This window comes from Polypterus senegalus, chromosome 10 (genome assembly GCF_016835505.1).
Source record: "Polypterus senegalus isolate Bchr_013 chromosome 10, ASM1683550v1, whole genome shotgun sequence".
Lineage (NCBI taxonomy): Eukaryota > Metazoa > Chordata > Cladistia > Polypteriformes > Polypteridae > Polypterus > Polypterus senegalus.
Window position 1 is genome coordinate 88,325,680 of NC_053163.1, and position 13,726 is coordinate 88,339,405.

The following is a 13,726-nucleotide window of genomic DNA, read 5'->3' on the forward strand; positions in this document are numbered from 1 at the left end:
GGTCCTAAATGACAATGGCATCATCCAAAAAGAAACTGAAAAGTAGAGCAAATATATAGATATGGAGATTGAGATCAGCAGGATGTGCCATCAAGAAAGGATTCAACAAGAACAACACACAGTCCAAGAAGAGCAGAAGATTGCAAGGATTGCAATCGCACACATTTTCAGAAAATGATGGATTAAACTCTAGGCTTCCAAATGGGACACAGACACTGCAGCCATGATGCCATGAATAATAATAATAATAATAATAATAATAATAATGCATTTCATAATATGGCTCTTTTACTATGTCGAAAGCGCTTCACAAAATTCAAGTACAGAGTACAGTTGACTGATTTGTTATCTCACTCACTCACTCATTAGCAGAAACACTACTTGTTATTTAATTAAAAGCTGAAATTTGGCGGTATAGTACATTTAAGTCAGTAGGTATCAACTAAGAAAGGATATTTCAAAATATAAATATTTAATGAAATGAAGTGGCGAGCTGCATGGAAAATGAGCTGTGAATTGGATGAAAGAAATTTAGGCAAAAATCAAAGCAGACATGGTTATTAGGTGGCCTCCTTGGGTACACGGAGCACTCCCTATTCTGTGAATTTATATAAATAAGCTTCAAAAAACAAGGCAGTTGGTGGGTGGGGGGACAGCTTGGTGGCAAAATACATGCAGTATTGCAGAGAACTGTTGGGTCCCCTTGTGCCACTACGCTTTGGATCACAAAGCACAAACAAAGATCTGCTTATACAGCATATTAGCCCACTTCAAGCCCTAAAAACACAAACCAGAATAATTGAACTAAAATAACACACCACGTTCTTTACACTTTCTACTGTACTTTAAAAATATGTTTTCGACTTTTGGAAAAGCAGTGACAAATATATAAGACAGACACTTAAATGTTGTTATTATCTACAGACTAGATCCCATTCGACTGTCTAACTTTAAAGAGTGCCTTACTTGTTGCTGCCCTAAACGCATCCTTGGCTCTTTCATGTCACATGGGACTTCTCTTCCACAGCACCTCCTTAGCTGCTACAACTCACTTGCAGAAAATCTATTTGTAGTCATACATCCTTTACTTCCACTATAAAAAGCAAAATGCCTCAATACTTATAAGCATTGCCTTCAACTTTGGTCTCTCTTGTCACTTGCCTATATTTTTAAAAGAAGTGCCTGTTGAGTGAAATACATTTTTTTTCTGTCCCAGAAGCAATCATGATTTTTTCAACATCCAGATACATCAAACATTGCTAATACCCACTGCAGTCTTTTTCATCTGTTCTTTAACTATTCCAACTATTAATTTCGATTTCCCTATCATATGTTTTCTTGAGAGCCAAAATTTTCTTTGCTTCATGAAATTCAAGCATTTAATTATGGGTTGAAGGAAGCAACAACAGATTTTAGTAACATATAATGGTCTACATATGACAGTTTGTAGTACAGTACAACAAGACTTAGCATAATATTAACAAATGCACTTTGTTGAGATTATTGTTTAGGAGTGACCAGAGTCTATCCAGGAAGCACTGGACTCACAGGCTGAAAACAGCCCAGAATAGGGCCGACTTGCATACACCCACACCTACACTCATACAGGGACATGTTTGGGAATGTGAGAGGAAAACTGGAGTATCCAAGACAGGTCAACAACCAGGAGCAAGGTTAAGGCATAAGATGTTGGATCTGTAAAGAAGCAAGACTAACCACTGCACTGCTGAGATACCCTGTATCACAGCATATTTATTTATAAGCTAGGTTACTCCCGATTCTACCCCAACCTCAGTTATCATATGCATGTCACTAATCAACATGCTGGAATTTCATATGAATTTCTGATACCTGAACAACATTACAGCAAAAATTGTTGTTTACTTCTTTTTCTTCAGCATTTGGCTTTTAAGTTTATATTATGTATGCTCATTCTGGTATTTCTGATGTTTATAAAAGACACTACTCACCCCACCTCCTTTCCTGCTGATTCTATCAATAGTACAGAAATGTATTTACCACAGCTCTCTTTCTTCATTCCTGCAAGCTGTTTGTTAACAGTGCCAAGATACTCAGCTGCAACCAATGGAAGATACTTTTGGGATATAAATTTTGAATACAGCCCACAAAAAAAGTACATGAGCAATGTTTTTACTGAACAAACTCTAGGCATGCATGACAATTGTATCTAAAAGCTTTTCACATTTTTAAAAACCACAGAGACTTAATTTCTTCTTTTATTAATTAAACTTTGCTTTAGAACAAACAAGCTCTTATTTTTGTCTCCCAGCTGAACCTCGGAATTAGAATAACGGCACTCTAATAACTAATCGACTTGAATACATTTTGCACAGAGCCATTACCCTGCATTCTGGATGTCATCACTTTAACTATTTTCTGTTTCAGAATATTGGTGCCCCTTGAATACACTATATTTTTAACACCAAATAAACTTATTATTGTCTTCTTGCTGTAATTACTGTAAACGGCACTATATAGTGCCTGACCCGACACAGATTGGACACTGGAGGCACGTGTAAAATAAAATTCTTTTTTATTCTTCTTCAGCTGGAGGGCACGTCTTCCCCGTAATCCCCCCAGCCACAACACAGTCCCAAGCACCAGTAACCACCAGTGCAGCACAATCACAAACACTCCTCCCTAACAACCTTGTCTTCCTCCACCTGACTCTGGCCGATGAGTGGTGGTCACTGGCTCCTTTTATAGGTCACCTGGAAGTGCTCCAGGTGTTTGATCACCAAGATCTGGCGGCACTTCTAGGCGTGATGAAGCTGCTGTCCATATGGGCTCAGGAGTCCCAAACACAGCACCCCCTGGCGGTACGTGCGGGACCCAACAGGGCTGCCCCCAACTCCAATTCCCAGAGAGCCCTGTGGGAAACTGAGGCACTTCACCAGGCCAGGGGGGCAGCCATCTAGCGTCCAGAGGGAGGTATTGCACTGTCCAGGGCTGCTCCCCGTGAATACAGTGTGCAGGGGCGTCCCGACTGGGCATGGACGCCAGGCGCCTGTCACATTACATTCAGTTCTGTTTTATCAGACTTTTTGGTAGAGGAGAGAGAGAGAGAGAGAGAGAGAGAGAGAGAGAGAGAGGTTAGGAGCATGCACTAATACAGTGTGATGCCGCGGGATGCCATACCCACCACATGAAAATCCACTTCAAGATCCCAAATTAGGACTCGAATGTAGCCAGGCAACAGGTGACACCTCAGCACCACACTAGATTGAACAGAATGGAATAATGTGAGGCTTTTTACAGCGGCTAGAGTGCCAATCCTACAAGTTGGAGGACCTGCTTGCGGGGCTGGATGCAAGTTAATGTCACACCCGGGACAGAGCAGTTGCAGGTTAAGGACCTTGCTTAAGGGCCCAATGGAGTGGAATCACTTCTGGCATTTGCAGGATTCAAATCAGCAGCCTTCTGATTGCCAGAGCAGATCCCTAGCCTCAAAGCCACCACTCTACCTTTGATGGCAAACAATAAAAAAATGATAAAAGCTAGATGAATGCCTTCAAAAGTTACTTAAGCCAGTTTCACATTATGCAACTTCGATGCATGGGGTATGTCAGCCTACCACAGTTGCTGATCTCGTTGCCTGACCATATCAGTTTGAACGAATTAAAATCTCTGCCCATACCACATTTACCGACTGGATGTCAATCTTCCAGTACAGTTGTGCTTGCTCCTTTCTTTTCACAGCCAAAAGCGAGTAGCCTGACAGAACCAGTAGTGTACAAAGGGTTAACAAGTGTGGCACGTTCAACCACAGTCTCTGCCTCGTTTTTTCTTTTTCCATTTCTGTCATTGTATATAACACACACAACTTCAGACAAACAGGCTTTTTTTCTGTTGGCAAAGCCCAAAACACCCACGTTAAGCATTCTTCATCAGTGCATTCAATGCATTGTACTTCTAGATGAGCATTTATTGGTTGTCAGCTCTCATGCACACAGAGCCCATTTCTACAAATAAAGACAAAGTCAAACCTGAGTGAGTTATGGATAAGTTGGAGTGAGTCGCTGGGTGTGTCACATTATGCAAGTGTTTATAGATGACTGCATACAGTATGTTAAGACTTTGTAAATGAAGGCTATGACTGAAAATTGCTGGAAAAGTTGCATAACATGACATAGTCTTTAATGGTTACAAGGGGTGAAGCCGAGGAGGGAAAATTTTCCCAGCATTCATACATCTGAAGTCACTTGTAATGACTGGTAGTCACACGCTTCTAAGCAGTGACATATTGAAGACCCTCACCTATGGAATACCTTGGGGCTATGAACGTCTCAGAACATAGGCTTTAAAATAAGCCATTTACATATGTATAAATTCATACACATGTACACTTTGGTTAGTTATATTGCAGAATATGGTTATGTTACACAAATATTCAAAATGTTGATAAACTGAGTCTTCATAAGCATAGTATGAAATCCCTGACGTTAGTATATCTTCACACAGAGTGGTGTGTCAGAGAATCCACCAAATGACAAATCTCATACTTAGTGGATCTGGTTAACAAAAACTGCCTTTAGGATTGACACAGGAAGGGAAATTTCATATAAAGGGCCAAGGTATGCATCCAGTTTGACAGTCACGCCGAAGCAAATTCCATGCCTTCCAATTTTAGATATTACTAAGCTAAATATTTTAGAATTAGGAAGATCCATCCATCCATCCATTATCCAACCCGCTATATCCTAACTACAGGGTCACGGGGGTCTGCTGGAGCCAATCCCAGCCAACACAGGGTGCAAGGCAGGAAATAAACCCTGGGCAGGGTGCCAACCCACCACAGGGCGCACACACACACATACCAACAAACCAAGCACACACTAGGGACAATTTTAGAATAGGAAGATCTCATATTTTTAAAGTTTTGCAGCTTACAGACAAAAATTTCTAATCTTTGTCTTTTGTTCTAAACTTTACAGACTTCACAAGGAATTCAGGTCAACTGCTTCAGGACACTGGCAGACTTAGTCTTAGGGTACCAGCAACCTCATAAAGGTCTGATAACCCCTTTGTTGTATCCAGTGCTTCGTGAGACTGATCCTGGGGATGAAGGAGGCAGCTCAGGTGAGTTGTTCCCAAGTTTGACTTTGCTATTGATAAAACCTTAACATGAAGTACTGTAGCATAATTGCATTTTAGCAGAACCTTTAGTTTATAGTCTGATACATTTAAATTGACATATATGTAGAAATGTGATGTAAATCTGTGTATGTATGAGTGTGTCTGTGATGAATGGGTTTAGGCTAAGACAGACATGACTCCCTGAAGAGCTATTACGGTATGAACTACTGCCGGAAAATGGATACTTCTTAATGCTGTTCTGAGCCTAATGATAATAAACAAACATCCAAAGTAAGAGTGTTATTGTGGTGATTCGATCTGCTATATCAAAGCTTCCAGAACCCAAGTTTGATTCCTGGCTCATTTGCTGTCCGGGCAGGAGCTGGCATATTTTACCAAAGAAGACTGACAGATTGCCAACTCTAAAATGGCCTATGCAAAAGTGTTGGTAAAAGGATGACCACTTCTTTGCCTTATAACAAATGCTGCTGATATAGCCTCTGAGTTTATGCAATGCTATAATGGAAATTGGTGGAGTACTCCACAAGGCAGTGAACAAGAGAGTGAAAAAAAGAAAAAAAAAACCTCAATGTGTTATTTTCATACTGAGACTGTACAGACTATAAATAGTGCAACAGCCATTCAAAGTCAGTGCATCAAAGAGATAAATTCTACCTAATGAAAGTTCCCATCTATTCATTTTGTCAACCAACACTCATTACAGGCTAACTGACCTGACAGAGACTGATCCTTATCCTTTGAAGAATAAACACAATCAGTTAAAAATATTAATACTTATAGTAGAATACAAGGCACTTTTAAGCAGTTTTCATCTTCAGTGTTTGCCTTTTATTAATGTCTGTATGTAAAACAAATTACTGTAATGGGGCTAATAACACAATTACTTCCTCTGTGCAGCTGAAAAAAATTACCTTGATAAAATCTTTTAGCAAAGTATTTATAAATTAAAAAAACCTGTTTAACAGTTTGGTGTGATTTTAATACTGTTGCCAATTTATTATGGTTCATTATAAAAAAAAGCACATTTGGATATGGATACCACCGTCAGTGCACTGCTCAACTTATCGTCAGAATGGTTTCTCACCCATGGCCCTGATCTGTATTAGGTACATTGCAGAATGGATGGATGGATGGAAGGATGGATGGATGGATCATAACGAATGCATCACAAGTCGACACCCATGTTTTTGTGTTCAGATCTTACTGGCTCACTGGTCGATCCCTAAACAAGCTACTTGTGGTATAAGAGTATAGACATGTATTTTCTCAAAAACAAAGCACATATGAAGCTCTTTGGGTTTGTATAAGTCATGTGAGGAAGTAAATAAATAAAGCATGGCATTTTATAGTAGTCTGAGTTCAGCCTGAGCTTTAATATAAAACCTTTCAATCGAACTATCCCAGACAGCTGCTCTTGACCACAAAATGAATGCCACCATGCAAAATAAAAAAATAAAAAAACAGTCAAAGACAAATTAAAGAAATAAAAAACATACCACACACACCAAAAACCAAATACTTGGCAATGCAGAAAATAAAAACTTCATCATGAAATGAATACTGGAGAAAACATGTCCTGGAGTGTAATGTCTACATTTCTACAATCTGCAGTTTAGCAACAGGCAGGAATTACATTAGAGCATGATGGACTGTTGAGGGAAATCTAGAAATGTCAGCTCGATGGAAATGTGTTGCTGTTAAAGGACTACACAAAATTAGTATGCATAAATACAATTTGAATGCAAAGTGTAGGCCTTCTATCAAGTCATAGTTAGCCCATTGACACATTTTGTTTCTTGCATGTTATCGCCATAAGTGTTCAGAAGAAGAAGGACCAGAAAGGGAGGCCAAAAAAATCATAATTTTTTAAACGTGCCATTGTTCAAATGCCAGAAAATCAAAGCAAAACTGAAAGTGCCAAAGCCAAAAGACATACCAGAAATTGTATTTAAAGAAAAACAGGCAAGGTTCTTAATCCCTAAATATTTGCCAGAAACAAACTGCATACACTGGATGAAACTGTTTTTATTATCCAGAAACATAGACATCGATCAAAGAATACCACCAGTTTATGTAGAAAATAGAGTGTGACATCAGGCCCACGATGACAACCTCCAGTCGCATGGCAGCAACAGCCCAAACAGAAAAAACAACATGGTTGCTACCATGAACAAACTGCATTTAATATGAGTAAATTATGACACTTAGCACCTATCATATTTTTATTTTAGCCCTGTGATCTGCCTCTTTTCATTTTGCTCCATTTACCCTTAGTGCTAGCTAAAAATATGTGTTAAAATTTGTAAAATAAAAAATGAATTGGTTTGCAGACAGGTCTACAAAAATAAATAGAACTCAGGTTAAATTCAAGTCTTTTTTTAAAATGAACAATAATGGCTACCTATAGTACTGTATGTAGAGAGAACAGAACAGTTTAGTAAAATCAATATGTTTAACTGGATTTCTTGTCCATACTCAAGACTTTTTGTCTAGCGTTTATTTGCCTATAAACAATATACCATCTTGGAGTACTTCATATAAAATGTAATTCAAAACAGTAAAATAAAGAGCATAAAGGACAGCCCATGTTATGTAGTAGGATAGCATAGAAAATAAGTATTTTTTAAAAATGTAGCTCCGGTTTCCTCCCACAGTCCAAAGACACGCAGGTTAGTTGCATTGGCGATTCTAAATTGTCCCTAGTGTGTGCTTGCTGTGTCGGTGTGTGCGTGCACTGCGGTGGGCTGGCGTCCTGCCCGGGGTTTGTTTCCTGCCTTGCGCCCTGTGTTGGCTGAGATTGGCTCCAGCAGAGCCCCGTGACCCTGTAGTTAAGATATAGCGGGTTGGTTAAAGGATGGATGAATGAAATTTAAGTGAACTGACCCTTAAATGCTGAGAAAATTTAGCATGTAATTGTGGTCTTTAAAGTCAACTAATGAAGACTCGGCTAAAAAATGAGAAAATACCTGGGAGAAGAAGTGAGTTTTCAGGTACAATCTAAAGGTGCCTCATAAACATGCCTAGTTTCACTACTCAGCTGGCAGAATAAATTATTATTATTATTATTATTAGTAGTAGTAGTCGTAGTAGTAGTAGTAGTAGTAGTAGTAGTACAGTATAACATTTTGGAGGCAGAGACTATGTATGCTTCTGGTTTGACTGGGTTTAACAGTGTTGGAGAGACAAAACAAAAATACAACATGTAGTGTTTTGCTTTAGCAATTCCAACCATAAAACTAAAAACAAGAAGTAAGCTGAAACTCTACCAAAGAACCTGTGAGGGTTTACTGTTCTCAACCATCTTTGCATATCCTGAAAAGAGTGCCTGCTCATGACTACCTCCAAACCAGCACAAATCAACACCACAGTGCTAAAAATACAGAAAATGCAAAATAATAAATAAGAGATGACAATCTTACAATCAATCAATCAAAGCCTCTTTTTGCAATGGGAAACAGCCGCCTTAATGGCTGCATATTGCCTCACATAGCCATGCCTTGTGACTTCACAATTACTTAGCCATCATCTATATATATAAAATTCTTTTCACGTTTGAAACGGAAATTGCACATGACCACAGAACATATTATAATACAGGAACTAATCACTTCGTTTGTGGATACCATTTTTATAACATCTTTAAAAATTGTTATTATTTGTGCAAGAGTTATTTTATTGATATTGAAAAGAAGTAAACACAAACATGCCGATCTATCCCATAGAAGTGCGCCCCACGTCGCCCTCTCTCAGCCCTCCTCTCTGGACTCCAGTGCTGAGCCGTCCGCCACCAGGCATGTTCTGACAGAGAAGTTTTATTTATTCTTCCAAGTGACTGTCGCGGAAACTGCCACATTGTAACTTTTTTTTAATTGGCAGTACTTGATAGTAGAAGAGATGAAGAAAACAGCTTTGCGTCTTTCTGCTTTTTAACTGCGCCGAGCTGTAAACAATGTGAAGACGAGACCGTCTTCAGCGGCGAGGGGTCCTGACAACAAAGTGGACGCTGGGAGGTGCGGAATGTCGGGCTGCTCCGCCGGGTCGACAGCTTCGCAATTTCGGGCAGCATCCTCTCTTCTTGCACTGTTTGTGACACTTCAAGTGCCCCACTGGTTCCTTGGACAGTGGAAATCTTTGCGAGTGAGTGTAATCAGCACCATCAAAGCGTGACTCTCTTGGTAAATTGCAGTGCATGACTACTTACTGTCCCTTAAGGTGAGTTTGAGTCACTAAAACCCTGCAACATTCAAGGTTGCTTTTGTGATGAATTCTTTTAAGAAGATGTAGGTTTTACATCTAAGAAGATGTACTAACCTCTTCATGTGAAGTATTGGACTTGGGAATTGTTTGGACCTTCTGCCCGTTAAGTACGGAAGGGCAGCGTCCACATTTCTCAGAATAATTTTTCTCTTAAATCACAGGCACGTAGTGCAATGTTGTCAAGCAGGTAGTTTACCCAAAACCACTGCAGTAGTACTCAATGTATCTTTACTTCTTAAATGTTAATGTTTTACTATTTAATAATTTATACACTTCTTATATATCATTCAAATTCTCTTATGGAAATGTTTTACTGTTTAATAATTTATACGCTTCTTATATGTTCTTTAAACTCTTTTATCAAAATGTTTTACTACTTAATAACTTATTTTATAAATACTACATTTTATTTTTTTCCCTTGCACTCAGTGAGCGAAGCCACTGGGTAATCAGCTAGTAGATCCTAAAAGAAAGTGGAAAATCTTCAGAGAGACAAACAGAATGGAAACACTAAAACGCTAAAAATAAAACTTACTGAACTGGCTGTAGATAGATAGATAGATAGATAGATAGATAGATAGATAGATAGATAGATAGATAGATAGATAGATAGATAGATAGATAGATAGATAGATAGATAGATAGATACTTTATTAATCCCAAGGGGAAATTCACATAATCCAGCAGCATTATACTGATAAAAAAAAACCAAACAATATTAAATTAAAGTGTAATAAAAATGCATGTAAAAACAGACAATAACTTTGAATAATGTTAGCATTTACTCCCCCGGGTGAAATTGAAGAGTTGCATAGTGTAGGGGAGGAACGATCTCCTCAGTCTGTCAGTGGAGCAGGACAGTGACAAAAGTCTGTCACTGAAGCTACTCCTCTGTCTGGAGATGACACTGTTAAGTGGATGCAGTGGATTCTTCATGATTGACAGGAGTTTGCTTAGCGCCCGTCGCTCTGCTACAGATGTTAAGAACCTCAGAACCAAGCAAAGAATCGCAGAAAATAGGAGCCACAAAACTAAATGACCTAAATATGCGATCAGCAACTATCTGGCTATAAAAGCAGTTACTCAGCAAAGGACGCAATGACCACACTTACATCTGATTATTAGTATAGACAGAAAAATAATTGCAGCATAGTACCAGCTGTACAACATACCATAAAATAATTAGCATTAATTAATCCAGTTCAGAGGTGTAGGACACCAGAACCGATCCTGGCAGCATTAACTGAATGGCAGGGGCAAGTCCTGAAAAGTGTGTGAATTCATTCTAGAGCATAGCATCGCTTATATAAGCATGTGATTTTTAACAAGCCAGAATTTGCAAGTAATTATTTTAAAATAATACTTCCAAAATTATAGGTCTTAAAAATGATTCCTAAATTTCCATATTTACTGCAAGTGGTTATCAGGTTTATATACCCACAGGAAAATTTTACTTCTCAAAGGTTGATCTTTGATGACTCACAAAATTTGATAGAGATTCACATTTATGTTTCATGTAAGAATCATCTTTGTCACTGGAACATAATGTAGAAAGCCTTATGAGAAATAGTTTGTGACAAAAAGGAGAAATGAGATACAACGGAGGGAAAAAGAGTCAAAATAAAGAACTAATTTTGAAGAGCATAGTATATTATATGAGATCTCATTCTAGTCTCATTTTAGTCTCTTTCAAGACTTCAGATTTTATTTATTACTGGGACTCATGCCTTTATCCAGGTGATATATGAGATATAACTAGTTACATTTCTTTTGTTTTGCTAATTAGAGCACAGGCAGGTGAAGTGACTTGCTCATAGTCACACAGTGGTGTCAGTAGTGGGAATTAAGCCCACAAACTCAGAGTTTGAAGCCTAAAGTCTTAACCACTATGCTACATTGTCTGCCTTTTCTTCCAGAATAAGTATGATCTAACTGGAGCACAGCAATAGACTGCAAATTAGTGTAACTAATAGTATTATTCAAGGACAACAGCTTCGTAATAATAGTAAAGTGTTTTATTACTACCGACCATACATTTTACCATACTGTTTATTACTGTGCACACAATAGAAAAACTTTGCAAAAACAATGACAAGACACTACTTGGAAGATCTGAGACCATTGTTTGACTTTGCTGAGATCTCTGCTGAAACTCAAGAGGAGACCCTTGTGAGAACACCAGGGTATTTTTTCTCAGGTGAAAAATCTGAGAAGCAAGAGACCAAAGACATTGCCCACATTTTATTTCTTTATGATGTCACTGTTTTCAAAAAGAAACCAAAAAAGATATTACAGAGATTTCTTTTTGGTTTTTCACTCCTATGGGTGATATTGTGTCACTTTGGCATCACCTAACCACTACACGTGCATATTTTACTAGCATATAGTTAAGGTAAAAACTGACTGAGGCACTGAGTATAATGAATCAAAATAAGCTAACAAATGATTTGACTAAATCCAAACATTTTTCAGGATCAAGCAGGAGTCACTCAGTGCTTCAGGAATCTTACTAGGACCAAAGTTAAATATGAGTATTAAACCAATAAGGCAATCAAAATCAAATGAGGTACAAAAAAAAAGTTTTAAAAATTTTGAGAACTTCAGTATGCAAAGCATTAAGACTGAGCAACCAGAAAGCAAGAAAGGCTCCTATAAAAACTACTCTAATGAGCAATTCAATTAGCATGATTTTCCTGAAAAAGCCATAAACATTGTCAAAGGCACTAAATTTGAATCATTTTGCTCTTGACAACTGTATTACCATGGGTTGAGTAGATCTCACTAAATTTGTTATGGATTGGGCTACTCTCACACACCTTTTACTATGTTCACATTACAAGCCTCATTGTTCAATTCCGATTTTTTGCCCAGTTTGGATTTGCTGATAGATCTTGATGGTTCACATTCATAACAGAACAGTGACCTGTAATATAACTATAATGTGAACGCATCTGACCCCCGAAATGGAACATGTGCAAAAATTGATATGTTTGAGCACAAGTCATCTATGTCACCAACAATAATAAAATGTCATATTGATGTGACAACTCATGGCATAAAAACAGACAAAATGGAATTGCTACTCACTAGTGTATGCATCCCAATTTGCTCTGGGGACAGTTTGTCAACTGCATATCAAGAAGATGAAAAAAAGCCAGACAACTAGCTTTTGCTGTTTTCTCAGATATTGCTTACACTGCTGCATCAACAGATATGTTGGTATTGGAAAGGAACCAGCAAGTGTGGGATTGTGACTGTTGTCACACCTGTAGCTCTCCTCCATTGTTGTATTGCTGCCCTGCTGGTTCTGACTGATGATGACAGCGCTCAGCCAATGCATTTACTGTAAGTAAAAAGACAAATTAATCTTTACTGTCCGTTCTCATTCATGTCACGTGGCCACAAATCAGAAACATATCCGCTTTCTGGTCAGTGCCACTGTCTCCAACCCATATAACATAGCTGGTCTCACTACTGTCCTGTAGACCTTCCCTTTCACTCTTGCTGATACCAATCTTGTCACAAATCACTCCTGATACTCTTCTCCACTCATTCCACCCTGCCTCCACTTTGTTTTTCACCTCTCTTCCACAATCCCCATTATTCTGTAATGCTGATCACAAGTATTTAAATTCATCCACCTTCGCCATCTCTACTTCTTGCATCCTCACCATTCCACTGACCTCCCTGTCATTTACACACATGTATTCTGTCTCATTCCTACTGACCCTCATTCCTCTCCTCTGTAGACCATATCTCCACCTTTCCAGGGTTTCCTCAACCTGCTCCCTACTATCGCTACACATCACAATGTCATCAGCAAACATCATAGTCCACGGGGACTCCTGTCTAATCTCGTCTGTCAACCTGTCCATCACCATTGCAAATAAGAAAGTTCTCAGAGCCGAACCCTGATGTAATCCCACCTCCACCTTGAATGCATTTGTCACTTCTACCGCAGAACTCACCACTGTCACACTTCCCTTGTACATATCCTATACAACTGTTACGTACTGCTCTGCTACTCCCGACTTCCTCATACAATACCACAACTCCTCCTGAGGCACCCTGTCATATGCTTCTCCAGGTCGACAAAGACGCAATGCAACTCCTTCTTGCCATCTCTAGCAGAGTCTCACCATTTTGCTCTTTATGAAACATCTGTGAGTAAAATTCCAGATCTGTAGAAAAAAAGTTCAGATTTAAGTTACAGTTCGCCATAGTTCATCTCAGTATAACCTGTAGCAAGAAACAGTCAGTTGTGGTTTTTAAGCAAAATATTTGTCATCACAACTACATTCAAACATTGGCACACCTAGGCCAGTAGACTGGCTCCTTCCTTGGCTCTGTA

At 38.7% G+C, this 13,726-nt stretch overlaps 1 protein-coding gene across 1 annotated transcript in view; it reads left to right on the forward strand.

Annotated features, from left to right (window-relative positions):
• The window catches only part of inppl1b (inositol polyphosphate phosphatase-like 1b), a 105,910-nt gene that overhangs the window by 30,401 nt on the left and 61,783 nt on the right, over window positions 1–13,726 (forward strand). The window contains exon 3 of the mRNA XM_039766143.1: window positions 4,956–5,100. Coding sequence (XP_039622077.1) covers window positions 4,956–5,100 — 145 coding nt within the window. The remainder of the gene's footprint in view (window positions 1–4,955; window positions 5,101–13,726) is intronic.